At 34.6% G+C, this 22,404-nt stretch overlaps 1 protein-coding gene across 8 annotated transcripts in view; it reads right to left on the reverse strand.

Moving 5' to 3' along the window:
* Nucleotides 1–4,309: 4,309 nt before the first annotated feature.
* LOC106050524 (cAMP-regulated phosphoprotein 21-like) overlaps nucleotides 4,310–22,404 on the reverse strand; it is a 47,904-nt gene continuing 29,809 nt past the window's right edge. For 4 of the 8 annotated variants that reach the window (XM_056003592.1, XM_056003589.1, XM_056003590.1 and 1 more), the window contains 9 exons: nucleotides 20,796–20,927; nucleotides 19,663–19,752; nucleotides 16,946–16,999; nucleotides 15,529–15,677; nucleotides 15,206–15,367; nucleotides 13,421–14,411; nucleotides 12,446–12,521; nucleotides 11,483–11,665; nucleotides 4,310–11,360 (listed from right to left, as the gene is read on the reverse strand). In XM_056003592.1, coding sequence (XP_055859567.1) covers nucleotides 11,354–11,360; nucleotides 11,483–11,665; nucleotides 12,446–12,521; nucleotides 13,421–14,411; nucleotides 15,206–15,367; nucleotides 15,529–15,677; nucleotides 16,946–16,999; nucleotides 19,663–19,752; nucleotides 20,796–20,927 — 1,844 coding nt within the window. In that variant the 3' untranslated portion in view covers nucleotides 4,310–11,353. The remainder of the gene's footprint in view (nucleotides 11,361–11,482; nucleotides 11,666–12,445; nucleotides 12,522–13,420; nucleotides 14,412–15,205; nucleotides 15,368–15,528; nucleotides 15,678–16,945; nucleotides 17,000–19,662; nucleotides 19,753–20,795; nucleotides 20,928–22,404) is intronic. The other 4 variants (XM_056003593.1, XM_056003591.1, XM_056003594.1 and 1 more) reach the window with 4 other exon arrangements.

Genomic DNA, 22,404 nt, shown 5'->3' on the forward strand with positions numbered 1-22,404 from the left:
ATATAAGATAAGAAGATCTGTCATTTATGATTTTTCCCTTGTTAAATACAAAACAAAATAATTGATTAATTATTGTTTTGTCAGGTAGGCTACTACCCGGGTACGCTGTTCTGCCTCAACGTGGCACCCGGGTGGAAACGGTTAGTTGAGGGGGTAACTAGGCTAAATGAATTGCAAAACAAAACTCCCGTGGGAGTGTCCATTGCGAACCCATTGCACGGACGGAGTTGAAAGAGAGCTCTCACGACCCTGTCGATAATCCATGCGCCGTTCCTCAAGGGACCGTTACATTAATGGCGAGTTCCCCCATGGTTAGCTTGGTATAACATAGGAAGATGGTGCCCATGCGTAGAGGCCAGTTATGTCGGAAATAGCAATGCTTTATATAGGCATTGACTTGGGTCTCTTCCAGACAGAACTGCGGTTCAAGCAGGTTTTTTTTTTACTGTTTGGCGCTCAAACAGGTTTTGTTTTCAAACATAGAGCTCAAAGAGCCTTCGATCGGCTCAGCTCTTAGACGATCAAACGGTAGGCTATTAGAAATACCTCCTGCCAGAACCTACTGGTTTAGGAGCCCAAAAAATGATTTTAAAACATATAATTAAGATTGGCCTACATTTTTTTTTCTGTTATTCAATAAGCCACTAACAATTTACCAAACATGCCCTACTTTTTTTTTCTCTCATCAAACACATGTTCCATGGGGAGACTCTTTGGAGGCCGCCTCTGAGTTTGTGTTTACACAATTTTTTAAAAATTAAAAAAAAAGTGGGTTTTTTTTATACTATTGAATTAAAAAGACTTATTCACTTCCCAAGTAAATCCAGGACCTATATACAGTGCTTATTATTTTTTTTTTTTTTTTTTTTTTTTTTGTAAATAAATAGGTGCCGGTACTCAGTGATGGAGTTCCTAACTTTTAACTACTAATACATTAATAATAAACGTTAAGATACGTGCCGGTACGCCGTACCGGTGCGTACCGTCACAAAAAAGCACTGTATATATATATATATATATATATATATATATATATATATATATATATATATATATATATATATATATATATATATATATATATATATCGTTATCGCCAGGGCCGTCTGCACCAAGATCGACTCAAAATGTTCTCTTTCAGAAGACATTTCAATGTCGTCTCAACGCGATTCTACCAGTAAGAACGCTCAAACTTCTCTCCAGGGATGTAGGCCTCAACTACTATCGTCATCTCAGATCCAGATCCCGCTATATGATAGACAACTCTCAAAGATCCTTTAACTGACTGGGCTGGAGACATACATTTTGAATGCGAGGGTGGGGGTCACCAATAAACACTGAACTTTTTGTTATCCACCCCATTCCTTTGATCGGCTGTTCACATTAGTAGCATATAGTAGCATAGTCAACTGTTCGGCCATTTTCTCTAACAATATAAAACATGTAACGTGGCTGTTTTCACTAGTAACATAGTATATATGGCCCATTATGCGTCTCAGGCAGCGCAAGTGGAAACTATTCAATCTGTGCTTTTGGTACATGTATGTTGACCAGCTTTCACTGCCATAAAGGAGAGTGCTCACAACACAGGCGTTGTAGACTAGGATTTTGGTCGCTGTGGTCAATTTACCATTTTCCCAGACGCGCTTGGAGAGTTTTGCCAATGCTGTGGTAGCTTTTCCTATCCTTTTTGTCAGCTCGATTTCTAAGTCTAGGTTACTGACAATTGTTGAACCCAAGTAGGTAAATTCCTGCACCACTGAAAGGGTGTGGTTCCCAATTTGTATTATAGGTATTTCTGCGACGTCTTGTGCCAGGATTTTCGGTCTTGGAGAGACTTATAGTAAGGCTAAATTCTTGACAAGCAGCTTTTAAGGCGTTCACTAGCTTCTGTAGACCTCCTTGTGAGTGAGATACGAGTGCCGCGTCATCGGCAAACAGCAGCTCCCTTATCAAGATACGACGCCATTTCGTTTTGGCTCTAAGACGTGCCAGGTTAAAGAGCCTTCCATCGGATCTGCTATGGATGTATATTCCGTCTTCCAGGGATTTAAAAGCACTGGATAGTACGACTGAGAAGAAGATGCCAAATAGTGTAGGGGCCAGTACACATCATTGTTTTACACCGCTCTTAATGGAGAATGGCCTGGAGGAAGAACTTTCAAACTGAACGGTGCCCTGCATGTTTTCGTGAAAAGCTGACACTAGTTTTCTTAACTTATTTGGGCAGCCGATTCTCTCTAGTACAGCAAACAGACCGCTTCTGCTAACAAGGTCAAAGGCCTTGGTCAAATCAATAAAAGCTATGAAGAGGGTCTGCTTTTGTTCACTGCTCTTCTCCTGTAGCTGCCGCAGAGAGAAAATCATATCTGTTGTAGATCTACCTGCCCTAAAGCCACACTGCGACTCTGGATAAACACGATCTGCCAGGATCTGTAATCGCTTTCCGACTATGCTAAGCAGTGAGATGCCTCTGTAATTGTTACAATCAGAGCGGTCGCCTTTATTTTTATAAATTGTAACAATGTTGGAGTCTTTCAATTCCTGGGGGACCATTCCTTGTTCCCAGCACAAGCTTAGCAGTTCATGGAGTGGTTTGATTAGGGCATGTTTTCCAGCCTGAATTACTTCAGCAGGAATGCCATCTCCTCCGGGTGTTTTCCCATGTGCAAGCATGTCAATGGCTCCTTTACTGAGGGCGTTTCGTCTAATTCCGTCAAAACTGGAAGTGATGGGAAGTTGGAAACAGCATTTGGTGAGATGGCGTTTTCAATCTGGTAGAGTTCTGCAGAGTGTTCTACCCATCGTTCCATTTGCAGCGCACGATCACTGATGATTGAGCCATCTTTTGACTTGAGCGGAGCACACTTGCTGGTGTGAGGTCCAAAGGCTTTTCTCATGCCCTCATATAGTCCTCTTATGTTACCACAGTCGGCACAAGATTGAATATCTTCGCATAGCTCCTGCCAGTATTTGTTATCACATTGTCTCGCTACTCTTTGGGCATTGTTACGTGCAGCTCTGAGCCTTTTTAAGTTGCTTGGGGTGGGATCCTTCTTGTAGATTAGCATGACTGCTCTCTTGTTCGTAGTGGCAGTTTCCATTTCTGGTAGACTAGCTTCAAACCAGTCTTCGCTTTTCTTGGTTTTGTTTCCAAAGACCAGTGATGATGTTTGGTAGATTGTATCACGCATAAACGTCCAGCTTTTTTCTACCTCAGTCACAGAGAAGTTTTTAAAAGCTTTCTCTAATTTGTTCTCAAATTCGGTGCAAAGATCAGGATTTTTTGTGCTAGTAATATTCAGGCGTGATTTTCTTTTTCCCTGTGAAGTGTGGATCTTAGATGGCAGCAGTCTTGTCCGGCAGGACACTAAAGTATGATCAGTATCACAATCCGCGCTTTGGTAGCTACGTGTCAGCAGTATATTTCCAATGTCCTTTTTTCGTGTCAGTATCATATCCAGCTGGTGCCAGTGCCCAGATCTAGGGTGCCTCCATGAGACACAGTGCTGTGGTTTTGTTCTGAAGTATGTGTTGGTAATGCAGAGCTTATGGTATGTGCAGAATTCAAGCAGTCTTTGTCCGTTCTCATTCATCTTTCCGATTCCAAAAAGCCCAAGACAGTCTGGCCAGGTAGTGTGATCTGATCCTACTCTGGCATTGAAGTCACCTAGAAGGATCATATGTTCTTTTTGAGGAATGTTTGCAATGGCTTCTTTGAGGTCTTCATAGAACTTGTCTTTGTCCTCCTGAAGCGAGCATAGTGTGGGGGCATAGGCGATAATTAGAGGGACTTTTCCAGATGCTGTCATCATACTTATGCTTAGTAGCCGTTCTGAGCCACCAACTGGAGGGACTATCATGGGAAGAAGACTGTTCTTTACAGCAAAGCCCACACCATGTATTCGAGTCTCATCCTGTGCTTTCCCTTTCCAAAAGAAAGTGTAGTCAGTCTCGCGGAGCATGCCGTTTTCGGCCAGTCGGGTTTCTTGCAGTATAACATAGTAATATTAAACATTTCTTACGATGGCCATTTTCACTCGTTCGGTAAGATCAAACATTCTTCTCATATTGGCTGGTTTCAACTTGTAATTATAAAAACCTAGCTAAAACTTGGATTAGATCAAATTTTGATTTTTAAAAAATGATACTAATTCGTTTAGTTAAATACGCTTGCATTGCTGTATAAGACTGTGCTACGAGTTCTTTACCGTTATTTTCTACTTAAGTTTTTTCTGTAAAGTTCAGACAAATTAATTCTTATGAATTATCGAAACTTTGAAAACAAAACAAAACAGAACACAAGAACTGTTGGGGACAAGTTTTTATTCTCATAGTTCATTACAAGAATCAATGCACAACAGAGATAGCTGAAGGGAGGGCAATGTGTAATGAGGGGGGTAAGGGGTTGTAAGAGCTACTGTACATTGAATTATTTGATACTGGTGCAGTAACAAGTTAAACATGGCCATCTACAACATGTCAGTAAAGATGTCAACAGAACATACAAGAAACCAAGAAAAGTCAAGTGCAGATCTAGATGAGATGAACTCATTTTGTAAGTCATAAGTTAATAGAGACCCTAAGGACCATTCAGCAAGAGTTCAAGCACATACACTAGGCAAGTGTAAGTCATGCAAATCTCATACATTCATTCTTTGAATGAAGATACACAATTAGAAATTACATCACTCAGAATAAGTTTACAATTCAGTCACTCAACAAGAATTTTAAAATTCTTAGTCTACCAACATCACTGACTTCCATGAAATCACTCAAGTCAACAAAATGAGTTCACTATTCAGTCACTCTACATTAAACTTCTTAGTCTACTAACATCACTGACTTCCATGAAATCACTCAAGTCAACAAAATGAGCTCACAATTCAGTCACTCTACAAGAATTTTAAACTTCTTAGTCTTTCAACATCTTGCAAAGTTTCTAACTGTAAAGACATAAAACAAAATGATAAAAATTTCTAACAATACCACTTGGAGTGAATGTTGACAGGCCGCCACAAGGGGCATGTACAGCCATATCCAGCACAGTTATACAGTCACTAATAAAGCTACTCGCTATTAGCCTCATCTTATTCATTCATAGCTCAAAAGAAACATCCAGTATGTAGGCACACAGTACATCCAACTCAGCCAAAGACCTATGTCATTCCATTCAGACCTTTGGTACTTTCTTATCTATGTACACATCAACATTAAACCGGGAAGCAACATTTTGCACAAATCTAGATTTGCATTTTCAGGAATACTATTATGCTTAAAAAAAGCCTGGAAATTAAGTCACTTAGATCAAACTTGTATAGTATATAGTAATAAGAAAGAAAAAAAATAATAAAAAAATAAAAAAATACATTTGCTCAAACATCTAAGAAAACAAAGCTTGAGTTTCCTGGATTATGAAAAAGAATATTTGCAATGATGCAACTTAATGGAAATAATACAGATTTTAAAGTTAAAATAACTAAAAAAAAAAATTAAAAAAAAAGTTTAAATTAACAGTAAATAGAATATTTTTTTAAAAAGACTAGAAACTATATGGGCACCAAAACTAAATAATAACAACCTGTAACTAAGCAGATTTTGTCTTATAGAAGGAAGAGATAAAGACCAATTTCAATTGATATAAAAAAATACACTAATGCTGTAGCACAGACACAATGGTAATCCAACCTCGAATTACATGAAAGCTTAGTTTATTGAGACACTAGTACATTTTACTATCATGGTTATGTATTATGTTAAGTTAGGTCTTACAGATTGTTACACATTTTATACTAGTAAGCCTGCTTAGTCATGAATAGAACAGTGAGGGTTACTGCAGACATTTTATTCAAACTACAAGGTCAAGCAAACACAAGGACACCTGGGCATTATTGCAGTATGAACACAAGAGAGTTGGTGTGTCAGTTGAAAAGTTGAGCTCAGCAAGTAAGCCTATAGTTTGGACACAGTACAAGTGTCAATGGCCCATATACCCTTCAGTCAGATGAAATGTCTTTACCTAAAGAAACTTCTGATCAAGTGTGTGCAGTCTTAGTTTAAAACAATACCAAACTGCAAGTCAAAAATAGCTGAGAAAATCCTAAAAAAAATAAAAATAATTTTATTCTAAAACATGAATATTATTTTATTATATCCATCTAATTTTATCTAAGCAGCATCATGAGAGTTGCATTTAAATATCCTCTTTAAGAATCAGTTCATTTGAAAATCTTTAAAACTATAAATAACAGTCATTTAAAAAGCTTCCCCCCTCTATTATTTTGTTGCTTGAAGCTGGAAAACAGTTTTAATAAAGGTCTGTGTTTTTAAGGTTTCTAACTGAAGCACCCCCCCCCTTTTTTTTAAGGTAACTTTTCATGTGTATGTACATTAGTTTTTGAAAAGCATAGAGTTGGTATAGAACGCTCTATACTTCTCATGACACATTGGATGAGATCTTCTGTCACAGTAGTTCAAATGGTTCAATAAGATAACTCAGGCATGCCAAATTAACTCTTATGAACACTGTCAATGTCCAAACCAGTAATGGTTAAGAAAACTAAGTTATGTGTATAGACTAATTTAAAGACACCATTGTCAAACACAGTAACGTATTCAAATCTATTGACTATAAACACACAAAACTAGGAATCAATACCAAATCTAATTTGTTTAAACACCATATTAACTAACCACAAATTATTTTTTTTCACTTCTTTTAAGAATGTGCATAAACTCTCTTGCTGTACACAAAACTTTTTAAAGTAAAGAATGAAAGCCTTTTAAGGGGAGGTGTTGTAATGAACATTGTTTTTTTTTTTTATCAAAACATATGTACCATACATTTTAAGATAACAGATGATACCAAATTAAGATCAAATATTGCCAATGAAAATATTTTTAGTTACTTACAGAAATGATTGGTTGACATAATATAACAACTCAAACCTACATCTAATTTTTTCATAACAAATCTGAAGAAATTTGTCAAGAATCAGTCATACAATTAGTTGTAAAATATGTGAAGATTATTAACTATTAAAATATTGATTATTCATTTTCATTTCTGATGCAATGAGATTGAAAAAATTGCTACAAAAAAAATGTATTAAAATTTTAAAAAATGTATTTTAGCTGAAAAAATGTTTCCTTTAGTCATGTCATACATTAGATTTAAAATTAAAAAATTTAAAATCAAAGCAACAAAAGTTAGAAAAAAAATATAACTCAGTTAAGAAATGTTATTGATGTTTTCATTTTAAAGGCCTTTTCTGATGAACTATTATTGAAATTCTGACCTACACTTTTATTGTCAGATAGATGTCTATTGGTTTTATAAAGAAATAAAAAAATGTCCACATTTTTTGCACAGCCCCATAAATTCTTAACTAAAAGAAATTAAGCTTTTAAAATAAAAAAACATAATAAATCCAAAACATTTGATTTAAATTGTTTCAGGGGCTGTATTATATTCCAAGTTTTGTTTTCACCCAACAGTTTATATGTAAATATCTTTTTTTTTTTTTTAAAAGCAAGGAAAAAAAAAAGAAAATCCTCCATCAGCTCATGTCAAACACACAATCATATTGTCAGTTTGAGTTTTATTTTTTTTAGACAGTTGTAAGCAAAACATCTTATTTTTCTGAGACTGTCAGAACTGTTAAGTACAAGTCTTAGTAACGTTAAAATGATAAAACAGCACACAAGTGCAGAGCTCTGATTGGGTCGTTAAATAATTTCTCAATAATAATGCTTTATTTATGTTGGCCACAAGACAAAAGTTGGTTCCAGAAACCATCAAAATTCACTTGCTCAAAGAGGCTTAAAGGGAATTTCACCAGGGCAACTAATGTCACCATTTGTAATTTAACAGACATTTCACTCAGAGTTTAACAAATTTTTCTCCTGATTAATAGCAATTGGCTGCTTCTAATCATTCAAAGTACTATCTTTAGGTCAAACCAATAGTTTTTAACTAATCCAAAAAGTTAAATAAAAATAATGCAATTTTCTGAGACATTTGGCACTAAGGAGCAGTCATCTAATTATACAAGAATTACCTAGCCATAAAGGGGGAAGCTTACAGCTTAAAATATTACACATTATTCACCTAAATTGTAGTGAGATGTTGAATGTGGACACATTCTAATTGGTCTGAACAAAAAGAAAATAACTGCTCTAAAATGAAATAACAAATGTGCATTAGTTGAACAAACAGATGAACTTATTTCAACATTGTATGAACAAAAAAAATATCTTCAAAAAATTCTCACCAATTCAAACTTATTAAAACTCACATGCTAAAAAAAAAAGTTTTCCCATTAACATGGTATGTTCTCAACAAGGGAAAGAAAGCCAAGATAATTTGGAACATGTGATATTTAGTTTAAAGCAAGGATAAAGAAAAATTGACTAGTCAGTAGCAAGCCCCTCTCCCACTATGTGAACATTGCGAAGACAGTAGGTAACTAACAGTAAGGTTTTGATTGCTGCTTTTAGATTACATTGTTTAAAATGACTATGATGTAAAAAAAAAAAAACAATAAAAAAAAAAAAATTAATTTAAACTCATGTTTATTATAGGATTAAAATACTGCGTAGCTACATTGAAAGCTTTTTGATCTGTACGTAAGAAAAACAATTAGGCCAGGGGAAGGCAATGCATAACTAGAGAGAGTACCAATAGAAGAATATTTACATTGGCACAGCCAATGAATTGAAAATAGGAAGTTTTTGTTTTGAAGAAAAAAGTTAAAAAAAACGAACTTTTTTTGTTGAGATAAAAATAAACTCATATGATACATAGTGAGCACCTTACCATTTACATTTTTTTATTGCTCACATTTGGCAAATGAAGATTAGTCTCTGCTTGCAGTGTGGCTCCAAATGAAGCCAATAATTGGCAGATGAGTTAATGTGAAGATCATAGAAATAAGATTTTTTTTTCCCTTCCTTTTTTTCAGTCGCAACATTTTTTCACTCAAAAACAAAAAAAAAACACAAACAAAAACTTTTGAAAGCAGTGCTACCCAGAAAATAGATCCTATTCACATATGGGGGAAGTACCAGGGTCACTAAGATTTTATTCACATTGTTTTTGTACAAGAAAAGTGAACACAAGTTCATGAACAATTGGCTCTGTTCTAAAATACTTTTGTATTCATTTGATGTCACCAAGTTTTTAATTAGAAACTTGGACTTTTAAATAGTTTTTTTTTTGTTTGAAGTCTTCAAATACTTTCCTTAAAAACAACAAAAGCAGACTTTGAAATTATTTTTTCTTTTGGAATAAAACACTACACCATCATCTTAGATTTACATAATGCATCATCAGCCTCTAAAGTAGAGTTCAAAATAATGAGATGCAGTCTACCAGATAAATTGTACATAACTAAAGAATATAAGAAACATTTGTAAATCGCACTAGGTCTCGTGTCAATCTTTATTTGTAACTTCATAATGATGGGATGTGCTGTCTCGAAACAAAGTATAACTGTTAATTGAGTTATGTAACATTTTAAAGACAAGATAAACTCATCAATGTAAATAATTTGATTTAGAATATTTATTGTAATAAAAGCTTTAAAAAAAAAAAAAAAGAAGAGACAACTAAAACAACAGATGAAAACATTCTTTGATCTACTTGAATTAAAAACAAACATATTGACATGAACAGGAAATAAGAATTGTATATATATAAAAAAAAATGAGTTGACTTAGCACGTTAGGACTGGATTACTGTTAAATAATGTCTATTACAGATGTTTTATTAACAGATTTATATGACTGCATCATTAGTAACTGAAGGGAAAAAAAAACTATATATTTATCAAATTAATCCAACCTACATTATAGCTAATAAAAAAAACCCAAGTAAACACAAACCTAATTGAACCCTAGTTATCTTACAAAAAACAAAACCCAATGTTGGACTATTTATTTCTAATGACTTAGTTCTGTACACAAGACATCTATAGACTGACAGTACCAGACAATGAAAGACTGACTGCAAAGTGGAGGTGCCACTAGCTTATTCAATACTTCTCTTGAGGACTTTTTGTTTTCCTTGCATGATAGAAAATGCATGACAAGCTCTCTATTATCATACACCATTTATATATCCCTTTAGAGCCTCTAGTGTTAGTCAACAGCTATAGCCAAGTTGAATGGCATAACCCATGCCTGACAAGGTACAATGGACATACTATGCTAACTATGGTCCTTAAGGTTACTGTGAGGTCACAAATGAAAAGGCGACCTAACATAAGCAAGGCTTTTAGCTCTCAAGGGATTTTTGCCTTATTTTTCAACATTGTTTCTAAAAGCATTAATTTTTTTAAAGTACAAAGACAGCATCGTTTTAGTCTAACGACTAAAGTTGGTTGGGTTTTTTTGTTTTTAAGAAAAATATAATGTTTGACTTACCTAAATGCTTTAGGCTATTTTTTTATGATGCAAATGATTATATTAACCCCAAAATAGATTTTTGTTAGATCTATAATTTACTTATGAAATAATAATTTTTGAAAATGTGCATGGAATGTTTAAAGCAATCACAATATCAAATCACTCTCAGATACCTGGGCATTCTACTGTTCCACTGAATAATATGGTGATAGCTTAGTATTTCAATAATATTTTTTTGGTATCCAGTTGATAAATGTTTTACATGTTTCGGATGTTCCTTCAGAGGTAAAAATACTTTACTTCCTAGTCCAAACCTCCTGCAGGACGACGGGGGGATGGAAGCGGGCAGGGTTTGAACCCAGGACCATTGCTAAGTCAGAACAGTCCAGGGCGCAAACTGCAAGAAATTTCTACATTTCTTTTCTTTACCCAAACAAAAATGGAAGCAAAATATCTTAATATAGACACTATCTCTAAAAGTCTACAAAAAGACAAAAAAAAAAGTTTACTTTTTAAGATAGAAAGATAGACAAGTATCTTTACTTGTTAATTTTATGAACTCAAAATGTTACATTTTGTTTTCAGCATTCAAGTAATAAAACTAAGTATCTGATCCTTCTTCAAAAACGCTAGCAATGTGGCACCTCTCACTTGTTAGGTAACTTAAAATCTACACATAGTCAAAAAATAGAACATGTATTTATATATTTATATATATATATATATATATTGTTCACTGTTATAGTAATAGTTTCTTAACAAATACATCTTGAAAATAATTTGTTTTGTTTCATTTATTATGACTAATTTAGAAAGCATTTTTCACAATACTTCTGAGCTTGCAATCATAAAATCAGCTATTCTCAAAGTGACTTTTATTCCATCATCTATACTCTGGCACCATTAACATCAGATCTTTATACAAGCCACACCATAAGCACCATGTTTACTGTCTGAGGAGAAACAAAATGCAAAGCAATAGAGTATACTTATTTTCTTTTGAGACCTTTGATAGGGAAACATTTTTTTTTTAGCATTGAAATATTTTTATGCACACCACAATAGCAAAGCCTACCTATTAGAAGTGGAGGGCATTTGTTGGTAAGTTTGGGGTAAAGAACTAGGGATCAGTGGCGTCAGTGTTAGAGCTACATTCTGTGGAGCTGTGCTCCTTTGCTGGCCCACTGGATAGTCTTCTCCATCTCGAGTTCCAGGTTTCTTTTGACCTTTCTTAGCTTGACGAGCTGGGTTACTTCCCCTGCAAAAAAAAAAACAAACTTCAAGGTAAGAAAAAGTGTTATAAAAACATTTGCAGATTAGTGAGCATTAGCTCTTAATTGTCTCAGCTATTAAGATTTCAATAAGGACATTCCTATCTCCTAGTTTTGAGGTAGGACCTTGGGCTGTTCACATACAAGCTTGTGATTTCACAAGTGTTCAAATCAGTAAGACAAAGAGAGAGATATAGCTACAAGTTAAGCATTAATGCATTCTGTATCTTTCTTCATTTTACATTTTGTTACTAGCTCAGGAATAGAGTGTACAAAAAGTCATGTTCATTACTAATTATCATAATTATTTTACATAAATGAATTAACTAAAACATTTTTAGGGCCTTGCTTGCCAAAATAATCTCTATATTCATAATTTCTAATATAATAATATTAACAAAGTTGATATTGTACTAAGTTAAAAAATCTACATCCTGTCAGCCTTATATCGACAGCCAGTGAATGAAAATATAATACCAAATGATAACAGACAAGTTAGAATTCATGTTATGGAGTGGCCAGAATTATTTTCATCTGTTTCAACTATAATAATAAAAGGTCAGGATGATGAGTATTTGAAAAAGAAAGATTGTACCACAGTCAGTCCCACCCTGCAACACTGTTTTTTAACTTTGCTCTAAAGGTTACAGATTTGATGTCAAATGTAAACAGACAAAGCCAAATGGAATGAAAATAAGCTTAATAATTAATGCAAGCATTACTACAAGTATTTAATCCAAAAAAAGAAAACAAGACAGGTCACCTACTTGGGCCTAGGCTGCTGGTTGGAACCAGGTAGAGAAGGCTGTCTATGTAGAGCACCTTGAGTCATCAGTTTAAAATCTTACAATCACATAAAACAAATTTATTATTATAAGTCACCACTGTTGTAACAACATAAAATTTATATTACATGTTCTCTGACAAATCCTACAACTGAGCAGAGAAATTCCAGGATTAAAAGGTCACAAGATAGAGTGAGTTTGATGAGCCATTGTTAAATTACAAAAACAACAACAAAGATAGCACACTTAGACAAAAAAATTTTTTTTCAACATTTTCATGTTTAAAGCACTCTGGGCAAAATACAGCATTCCTACATTGTATTTATGTAAGCTCACTAAGTTCCTGAAAATTATACAATAATTCTAAATTCTTAAAACAAGTTTTATTTTAAACAACAGGTTTTATATTGAAAAGAACTCTTTTTAATACTCATGTAAAATTTTAAGAAATTTTTTAAAGTTTCAACAAAACAAATGGTTCAATCTAGGTGAAGGTCAGGCCAGCCTAAGTTAAACAATTGTCTGTTATCTCCACTACAACAACATATCTTGGGCTGATTTTACCTACAACAATTTGATTTTTTTTTTTTACTAACTCTAGCTATCAGAAGCATCCAAAATGGCAGTTACTAAATATCTAATTTAGTTACTGATAAGTTTGAATGAGAAACGGAAACTAAAAAACTGAGCGAAATGTTAAAAACAAAGAGATAGATATGATAAAATCAAACAGATGGGCAAGTTATAGTGAAATAATTTCAAAGCAGAAACTGGAACTAATTGGAAGTCTTTTTGTTATCCACTATTTGTTTCGATCTATTCTATTAAAATATTAGTGAAACTTTGTAGTTATTATATCAAATAGCTTTACATTTTCTGTTTACTATTATTCATCGTTTCCAAGCAGCTCCCACAACTAACTAGCTGCATGAGTAGACTACCACATTCACAGTTTACCTGTTATATTCCCTGCAGGTCTGTAAATTTGATATGACATTTGTGGCTGTTGAACGGCAGGGTTTAGCTGAATCATTGCACTCACTGGTCGCACCTGGTAAGAACTACCTTGAAATGTTACCAGCTGACTCGCCCCTTGGGGAGGAAGAGTCTGACTGGCTGGAAAGTTCATGGGCTGGCCATAGTTTAAAGTCAATGGTGCAGAATGGTGGCCATTGGATGAGACCGCAGCCACAGCCGAGGAAGGCTGTAAATGCTGTGGATGTTGCTGCTGGGGTGGAGTCAATGAACGAAGGTTGTTAGCTAAGTACTGCGCTGGTATACTTTTAAATGACGATGTGGATGACTGAGATGGATTTGACACTGGAACTGGATAATTCACTGGGGTAACAGTCAAATTGGAGGGCGTATAAAACACTGTTTGTTGATGCTGCTGGTGAAGGGGCTGAAAATGATGAGATGACGGTGGTGGTGGAGCTAGAGTTTGTGAAGGAGTTGGCGTAGAGACTGGCACAGCATAGTAAGTTGTTCCTGTGGGCGTGACTGAACACGGTGTAAACTGACCCTGGTGGCCATGAGCCACAGGGTGCTGGCTCGGCTGTTGAGGCTGGCTGGGATAACCTAGGTTGAATGCCTGTAATAGTCCTGTAGGTGTAGTCACTGCAACTGGTGAACCAGTGACTGCATTGGCAGAGCTGACTACAGTTTCTGCGGTAGCTGTGTAGTGATACACAGATGAAAGATCAACACACTGAGGTGTGGCCTGCCCAGGGGGTAATGATGCATTAGAAAAAGGAGGCCCAATAACCTGAAAACCCCCAGGGCCAGCAACTGGTGGAATTCCAACAGCAGGCATGGGCACAGTTGTCTGTCCCTGCCCTTCAACCGGAGTTGCTTGCAAAAGAGGTTGTTGGCTTTGAGGGTGAAATCCATAAGTCACGTATCTAACTTGCTGGCCTGCTGCTGGAGATTGTGGGGTATAGTACTGACCCTAAGAGAAGAGATTAACAAAACATTAGGATAGGCTCATATTTTGTACTATGTTTTTCTAAAACTGGCAAACCTATTTCTGGGGTCAACAGTAATAAAGGATATTGATGCCTGCAGAAAGACCAACTGCCTTGAAATTTCCCCAACAAATAAAAATAAAAAAACAAATCCCAGCCTTCACTAAAGTGAAAGCACTTTGAATCTTAAAAATAATATGGATGACAAGTTGTTGACCAGATTCCTCTATTGGTAAAATAAAAATTATATTTTTCTTAGAATGTAAATGTTGTGACAGATCTGTCTAAGATAATATCTAGATTTAAATGTTCCTATCACATGTACTATTTTCCATTGACCTTATTGAAAGCAGCAGTTGAGCAGCTCACCAAATCTTAAGGTATATGGTACACCTTTCAGGGCAGATGATGCAAAGCTCTCTATGGCCGGCAACAAAAAATCACAAAATGTAAAATTCACTGGGATTCAAACTTGATCCCTCAGTTTAGAAGCCAAATGCTTTACCACTCAGCCAGCATGCCCCATATCTCAAGAGTCTCCATACATCTATTACGAGCATTGTAAGGGATTCCAATGTACTAGCACACATCTCTTGATTTTTTATCATGGAAACTGGTTAGAGGAATGTTAAACTTGTGTGTTAACTTCAACATACAAGAAATTTGTTTACTTTCTAAAAGACTTGCCGAACTAGCCTAATTCTGGAATCTCAATTCAACGCCATACAACTAAATTAACAGAGCAACAGGCTCTACAGATCAAGCAAACTTAAGTAACCTGTGCATATTGTGAAGGATGTGTTGCTGTGTAGACAGGGTGTGGGTGCTGTAGTATAGTGGTGGGCATCACTGGCACCGGCTGCCCTACAGTGTAGGCCTCAGGTTCCACTGGAGACAGAGTAGTGGCAGCCAATCTGGCATTTAGTTCACTCACTGATTCCTGACAAAAGATGTTCAAAAGTCAATGAAGTGGCCAATTTATTTTTTTTTCAGTAAATTTCATACAAACTATAGAGCGAAGTTTTTTACATTTTATATGATTTACAGGGGCAATGAAATTCTTGCAATCATTATAATATAATATTAAAGCAGAAAACTCACCGAGCTGGCAGGGCCTACAGTGTGGTACACCACATTTCCTACTGGTGGCGTGGGTGGAGGTGGCTGAGGGGGCGCTGCCACCATAAATGGGGGTGGACAGCTGGGATCGAAGTGGTACAGTGAGCCATCAGAGTTCACATGTGGTTGCACTGCAGAAAAACAAAATTATCCAACATTACAAAAGTAGAAATGTTTCAACTTATCTATAAATAGACTTCAAAGCTACAAGCAAAAGAAAGCATTGAAGAAAAAAAATGTAATAATTAGTACCAGATGACATGCAAAGGTAAAAAGTCATTTCTGGAAAACAAAGAAACAACTAAAAAAAATAAAAATTGTGAACATGTACTGGCAGTAAACTTTCCTCAGTGTAAATAAAGCTAGATCTAGGTTAAAACCCAAGCATAGTAAGTTGACACTACTATTTAATGGCAGTGAGTAAATTGGCTTCTTAAAGATTTCACCATAGAAGTGAACATTAAGAGAAATGTCTGCATGAATGACAATTTGTAGCAAGCATAATGAGTTACTACTACTAAACTAGTAGGGTATTCCCCCTTAGAACTAGAAAAGTAGAGATCACCTCCCTTGGAAAAACAGAATTGTGTCAAGCAATGATGTTATTTGGCAAAACAAAGATCCAAAATGGCAAAATAGGATATATACATATATATATTTTTATCATTGTCATTTACAAAGAACAAAGAAATGTCAACCAAAAAAAAAACTACAACTGTTTTGTATCAACACTACAACATGCAGGAGGAACTAAATTGAATAGATACTAAACATTCATCTGTAGTTGCAGCCCAGCATAAAACGTTCTGACTGAGCTAATCAACTTTTCAGTTTCAAGATTACTTTTCAATCACGATTCAAGATTCTCAGTGGTCTAAGAGTTCACAATTTGCTATCTGATCTTCTATGCCAGTATGAGCAGTGTAGAAAAAAAAAAGGTTTCTTCTTTCCAGCATTAATGCATCAGACACATTAATTCAAACTTTTAAAAATTTGACGAGACTCAACATGTTCAAGAGAACAAAAATAGTAAAGCTCCAGTAGTGTCAAGATTTGTAAGAAAATTTTAAAAGTCATGCACGCAATTTCAATAATGGGCTAGATATAAAAAGAAATGAGTCAAACTTTCAAAATAGCTTTTCAAACAGTTTTCATCATGCATTAGGGCTCTAGTAAACACCAGCTTATTTTTTTTTTTTAAATACATCTTGTGATCATCATATTTTTTTAATGATGCCAATCTTCTTTTCAGACCTTTAACTCCTAGGAGAAAAAAAAACCAAGGAAGGAAGATGGGAAAATAAAATAAAACATGAAGCAGTTAAACAAAAACAAAACAGAAGTATTATCTGAGCAAAGAAGGTTTCCCCATAAGCCATAGTGTGTAAAGAATACATACCATACGTGATGGAGGCTTCATAGCTGTGTGGATAGCTTTGTGTAGGGAGCCACACTGAGATGGTGAAACAAAAAACTATCAAGATTTTAATCACAACATTAACCTTGCCAACACACTGAGTGTTTAGCTAAAAGTTTTACATGATCTGACGGTCCTTCATGTTGTCCCAAAAATGTAGAGCAGTCCAAGAAGCATATGTTGTATAAGCCCAAGTTTTAGTGCAAAGAACAATGATGGACATTGTAGGTATTGAGTAATCAGAAAGACGAAAGAAAGTTCTTTGCTTTAATAGACAATTAGTGTACGTAAAAAAACAAAAAACAGGAACCATTCTGAATGATATTCATTGGAAATTGAAATATCAAGGAAAACAATGTTTCTATAAGTTACAAAGATAATATGAATGATAAATCTCATGTCATTAAACAATTGCTTCAAGCTTACAACCTTTTAGTACAGTGCAAGGCATTTTATTTTGATAAACATCAAACAAATAATCACTCTATTCTCTTTGTTTAACAACCAAATTATTACGTTTTCTTCTGCCAGTAATCTAGTAAGCTTGGTCATCTTAAAAATAAAATATAGCTTCTAAAATACACCAAGAATTTAATATTGTAGCATGTAGTTTCAATGCCAACATTCACTAGAAAACACACATTTTAATGTAAACATTGAATGCAGACAAGTTAAAAGATTGATGAGATTTGGACACCAATGTTAACCAACAAATGATTAGGTGTTTTCTTCTGTCAGTAATCTAGTAAAGCTTGGTCATCTTAAAAGAAAATATTGCTTCTAAAGTAAACCACGAATTTAATTTGGACATCACCAATGTTAACACGTCAGTAGATAAGTAAACTCAATTTTGTTACATACTAATGGGGAAATAGATCAAAGTAAAACTTTCATGACCACACAATGAAACCATACACTTATGTAGTAAACATAATGAAACCATATGATGTACACTTGTACACTTATGTAATAAACAGAATGGGAATGGGGAAGTTAGCTAGTTGAACAAAAAAAGCTATGAAACTAACGATGCAAATTTGATTCATTCTTAAATTATTCAGTTTAGAATTAGATATTTTTATTGTTATTTTGACTGAAATACTTGTAACTTAAAAAAAACTTAAATCTATACAACATTTAAGAATAATTACCATCAAAGGTCCCAGATTATGAAAATAAATTTCTAAATCGTGAGATTTTTTCTACAAACACATTTACTTAGTACTGGTATATACAATCAGGATTTAATTTCCAGTAAATTTGCATATAACTTTGAACCTAACGCTTGCATCTGAGATTTTTTCAGTTTGAATGTTAGAGAAATTGTTCCAAGAAAATCTATTTTTTAGATGAAGCCCGTTTTCCAAACTTTTCTCCCTCTTTAAATGCCAGCTGGCTAATGGATGTTGACATGCTAGCTGCTGTCACACATACACACACAAAATAGACAATTCCATGCACAGAGACAATTCACTGAATTGATGCCATTCCACAAAAGTGATCTTGACAAGTACAATGGTAATGTGTCTGGGTTGTTGTGCTTTTTTAGAGTGCATATATACCTAGATTAGAGAGCGAGAGCGTGTCAATACGAGACCATTCGTTTTAGAAGGCCTCAACACTGGCCTGCAGCGTCACAACATGTGGGCAGTTTAGACCAATAGCTCGTTGCTACATCAAGTGTACGACGTGGCAACAAGGTATTGGTCTAAACTGCCCCACAGGTTGTGACGTTGCAGGTCAGTGTTCAGGCCTTCTATAACAGTTGGTTTCGGTCAATTTCATCTGCTGTCTACACATTGTGCACAATATAGTCTGCACAATTGTATGTAGCAGACAGTAGAAGCTAAGAGATCAGATTTTTTTGTTAATACCATACAGCAATTTACCAAGTTAATGCAATTTACCAAGTTAATGGAGAGTCATTGTTTGTGCCATTATTATTAAGTGAGCAAGTTAAAAATCTGCACTATTTATACACCAGATTAATTATGTTACAAGTGTATACATGTGTCAAGAGAAATATGGAAAGATGACTAGATGTTAATGAAAGTCACAGTGAAGCCATTCACCACAGATACATTGGTCCAGACAATAATCAAGGGGAAAATGAAGCTACTAGCTGGAACATTGGAGAGACCAAAAATATAGGAAACAAAGAAAAATATACAAGTAGAAAGAAATACAAGTTAATCTGGAAACACAAGACAAGTGTAGAGCAAAATTAAGTATATTGCTAGGACTAGCTTAAGAGGAAAGTTAACCCAATGCCAAAATCCTACAAATGTATCCAAGAAAAGTTAATATAGATCTAGATCTAGTTAATTTTCATTTTAATTAAAAATAAAGTTTTTATTTTTTTTAAGCTTTTCTTTTCAAGGTTTTACATTAAACTTCATTTTAACTTTTACTGCTCTTAGACCACTCATCCACCCTCCCCTGTAGTTTTCAAATATTGAACATCTAAATGAAATATGAAATTTAAAAAAAAAAAAAAAACAGAACAAAGCAAAATGCAATCTCTAGAGGCAGCTAAGAGCAAAGAGAGACTAAAAAAGTGAACATTATGGTTTGCTCAAGCAATGAAAATGTACATCTGGACAGATACACAACAGGATGTAGAGCTCTACACTACAAAATGAGAGGGGGAGGTAGTAGCTGTGCTTGTATAGTGCAGAGCTTCCAGCAAAGAGACTTACTTGTATGAGGGTTGATAATGAGACTGCCCACTGGTATACTACTGTAGTCAGAGGAGACCAGGTAGGCGTAAGTTGTTGGGTACTGATGAGCTAGGAAAACAAAACACAACAGGAGCGGTAACACCTCAACACTTCGCACACTACCAGCCAGACTTTGTTGTATACAAATACATCTTTGTAAGCATTTATTGCCCTAGCTTTTGTTTTTATTTAAAGAAGAGTTGAAAGTTTCTCACACATTCAATCGTACTGGCCATCATCCGCTCACCTATTGGGTCAAATACCAAGATTTGCATAAACGCATTTGTTTTCCTTCTTGTATAACTAACTGCTGATCAAACAAGTTAGAAATTGAGATGAAGTTAGAACACTAAACTATCTCAAACAATTTCCCATCAGAACTTCTTAGAGGATTTGTTGATATTATTTCAGAGTGAATATCATAAATAAACTGTTCATCAGTTGGGAAATAAAACCAAAACTATTTGTATAACATTCCAGAAGACTGTCATTCTTTCAGTCTATTCATTAAAGAAAGTAATCAGAGGGATTGGAGGTCAAAGCAGTAATCAAAGACTTAGCTCATTTTAATTCAATCAAAATAATTGGTTACACTATGTCTATATAAGTAATAAAGATTGAATGTTGTATGAATTATGGTAACATTTATATAATGATATTGCTGGAGAGAGGAGATAGAATATTTGGTTTAATACAACTTGTGTTCAAGAGACACCACACTACTACAAACACAATCGATCCAGAAAAGAAAAAATAACTGATAAGGAGGTGATGATAATATATAGAAATATAACTTTAGAAATCATGAGTCCATGTGATTTCTCAGCAACGCTAACAACTGTGTCTCTAATATTGATTATCACTTAAGTAAATAGTAGACGAACTAGAAATTAGTTAATTCATGATTTTTATGGTGTGTAGCTTTCTAGCAATCGTCATCAACATCAACAGTAAGTATTCAATGGACACTATGCCAACAGTATAATGATCATAGAAAACAAAATACAACAGGCCGATAAAATTCAACATAACCCCCAACTGAAAGGTATAAGCCCAAAATGACCACCTCCAAACAATTCCTGCCACAGTCAACTGCATTAACATGTACTTACACTGAGTGTGTGGGGAGTCAGGAGTAGACCTGGGCATGTGAGACTGGTCCAAGGGCAGACCAGGCATCGGGCAGGTGTAAGGTAAACTGGGTGGGCCCATATAGTGAGCTGTCGGAGAATCCTTCATAGACTCTAAAGAGAGGACATGAATAAAAGTCAGGATAAATTTTCATCAACCATGTACAACAGAAAAATGCAATACCTTGCCAACTAACTAATCTATTATATCAGGAAATAAACTGTGTTGATACACACTATTAGAACTGAAGCCAGTTAGGACTTTTTATTCTCAAAGTTAAATTTCAATACCTCACCCACAAAAGGGCAATGGTACAAGGTCAATAAAATATTCTATGAAAACTTTTACAAAGCCTATAAATAAAAATGTCATGTGAAATGTTACGAGAGTTAAGGTGGTTACAACAAAAAATAATTTTTATGCCACACTATGCTATCCACAAATCTGAAATGTTCACACACACAAAAAACTATTTGCACACAAAAACAAAACATTAATAGCTCAATAGACAAAAAGTTGCTAATATCGATCTTTATGGAAAATTTCACCAAGTTTGAAAGAGATGATCGTCTGATGTATACTAAAAAAAAATTATTAAAGCTGTCATTTTTGACATAGCTCTTCTTAAAATATATGAACAAGAAAATTTGTGCTTCTTTTAAGAAAGATATCTTGGTCAATTAAAAAAATATACATATATAATAATGCATACAAATATATTTATATTTATATATATATATATATGTGTTTACAGCTTGTTTATGTTTTTAAACTAGACTAGAACTAAAGCTGCATAGAGTTTAAACAGGTAGAAATCAAGATTAAAATAAACAAGAAATTTAAAACTTTGTGTTTTCATGTTCTACTGGCCAGGTTAGATCTAGATTAAACTTACTAAAACGTAACCACTCACAATTCGACTAAAACCATTACAAACAAAATCAAAAAATATTTAAATGTAGAAAAAAAAAATTATTTTCGCAATTACCTCTCCATGTTTACCACACTGCAACTTTCTTGCACCAGAAATAAATCAGTTATCAATTAGTGGATCAAATCAGTGGAATATTTTTCAGCAATGAAAGACTTAGCTACAGACTAAAATGACAATCTATTTGAATTTATATCTACATAGGCATGAAGTGTACTTTAATTGGACAGCACAAGACAACAAAGTTTGTGGGTTCATATTGAAAGCTTTCTACAACAAACAACACTGCTAAGGCTTTAGGGCAAGGTGAATGACAAGCAATGGTAATGTGATTGGAGTTGGTCCACTGCACCTCTTGCTAAACAGCATACAACTTCCTGGTACTAGTAGCACAACAGACTAACTGCCAAAAGACACACATGAAAATTATGTCTACAAATAAGTTTTGCTTCAGAATGTATAAATCTATGGCATGTAAAATTGTAATTCACTGCAATTTGAATTATATTCAAAGACTAATTCAGATCTTTTTTCAAATTAAAGATACTCCATGATCATCAATGTACACATCAGTTATCCATGATCATCAATGTACACATCAGTTTCTAGTTCTATAAAAAGATACTTTTACTACAAATGCATCAGAATGTAGCCAAGTC

Source organism: Biomphalaria glabrata, chromosome 11 (genome assembly GCF_947242115.1).
Source record: "Biomphalaria glabrata chromosome 11, xgBioGlab47.1, whole genome shotgun sequence".
Lineage (NCBI taxonomy): Eukaryota > Metazoa > Mollusca > Gastropoda > Planorbidae > Biomphalaria > Biomphalaria glabrata.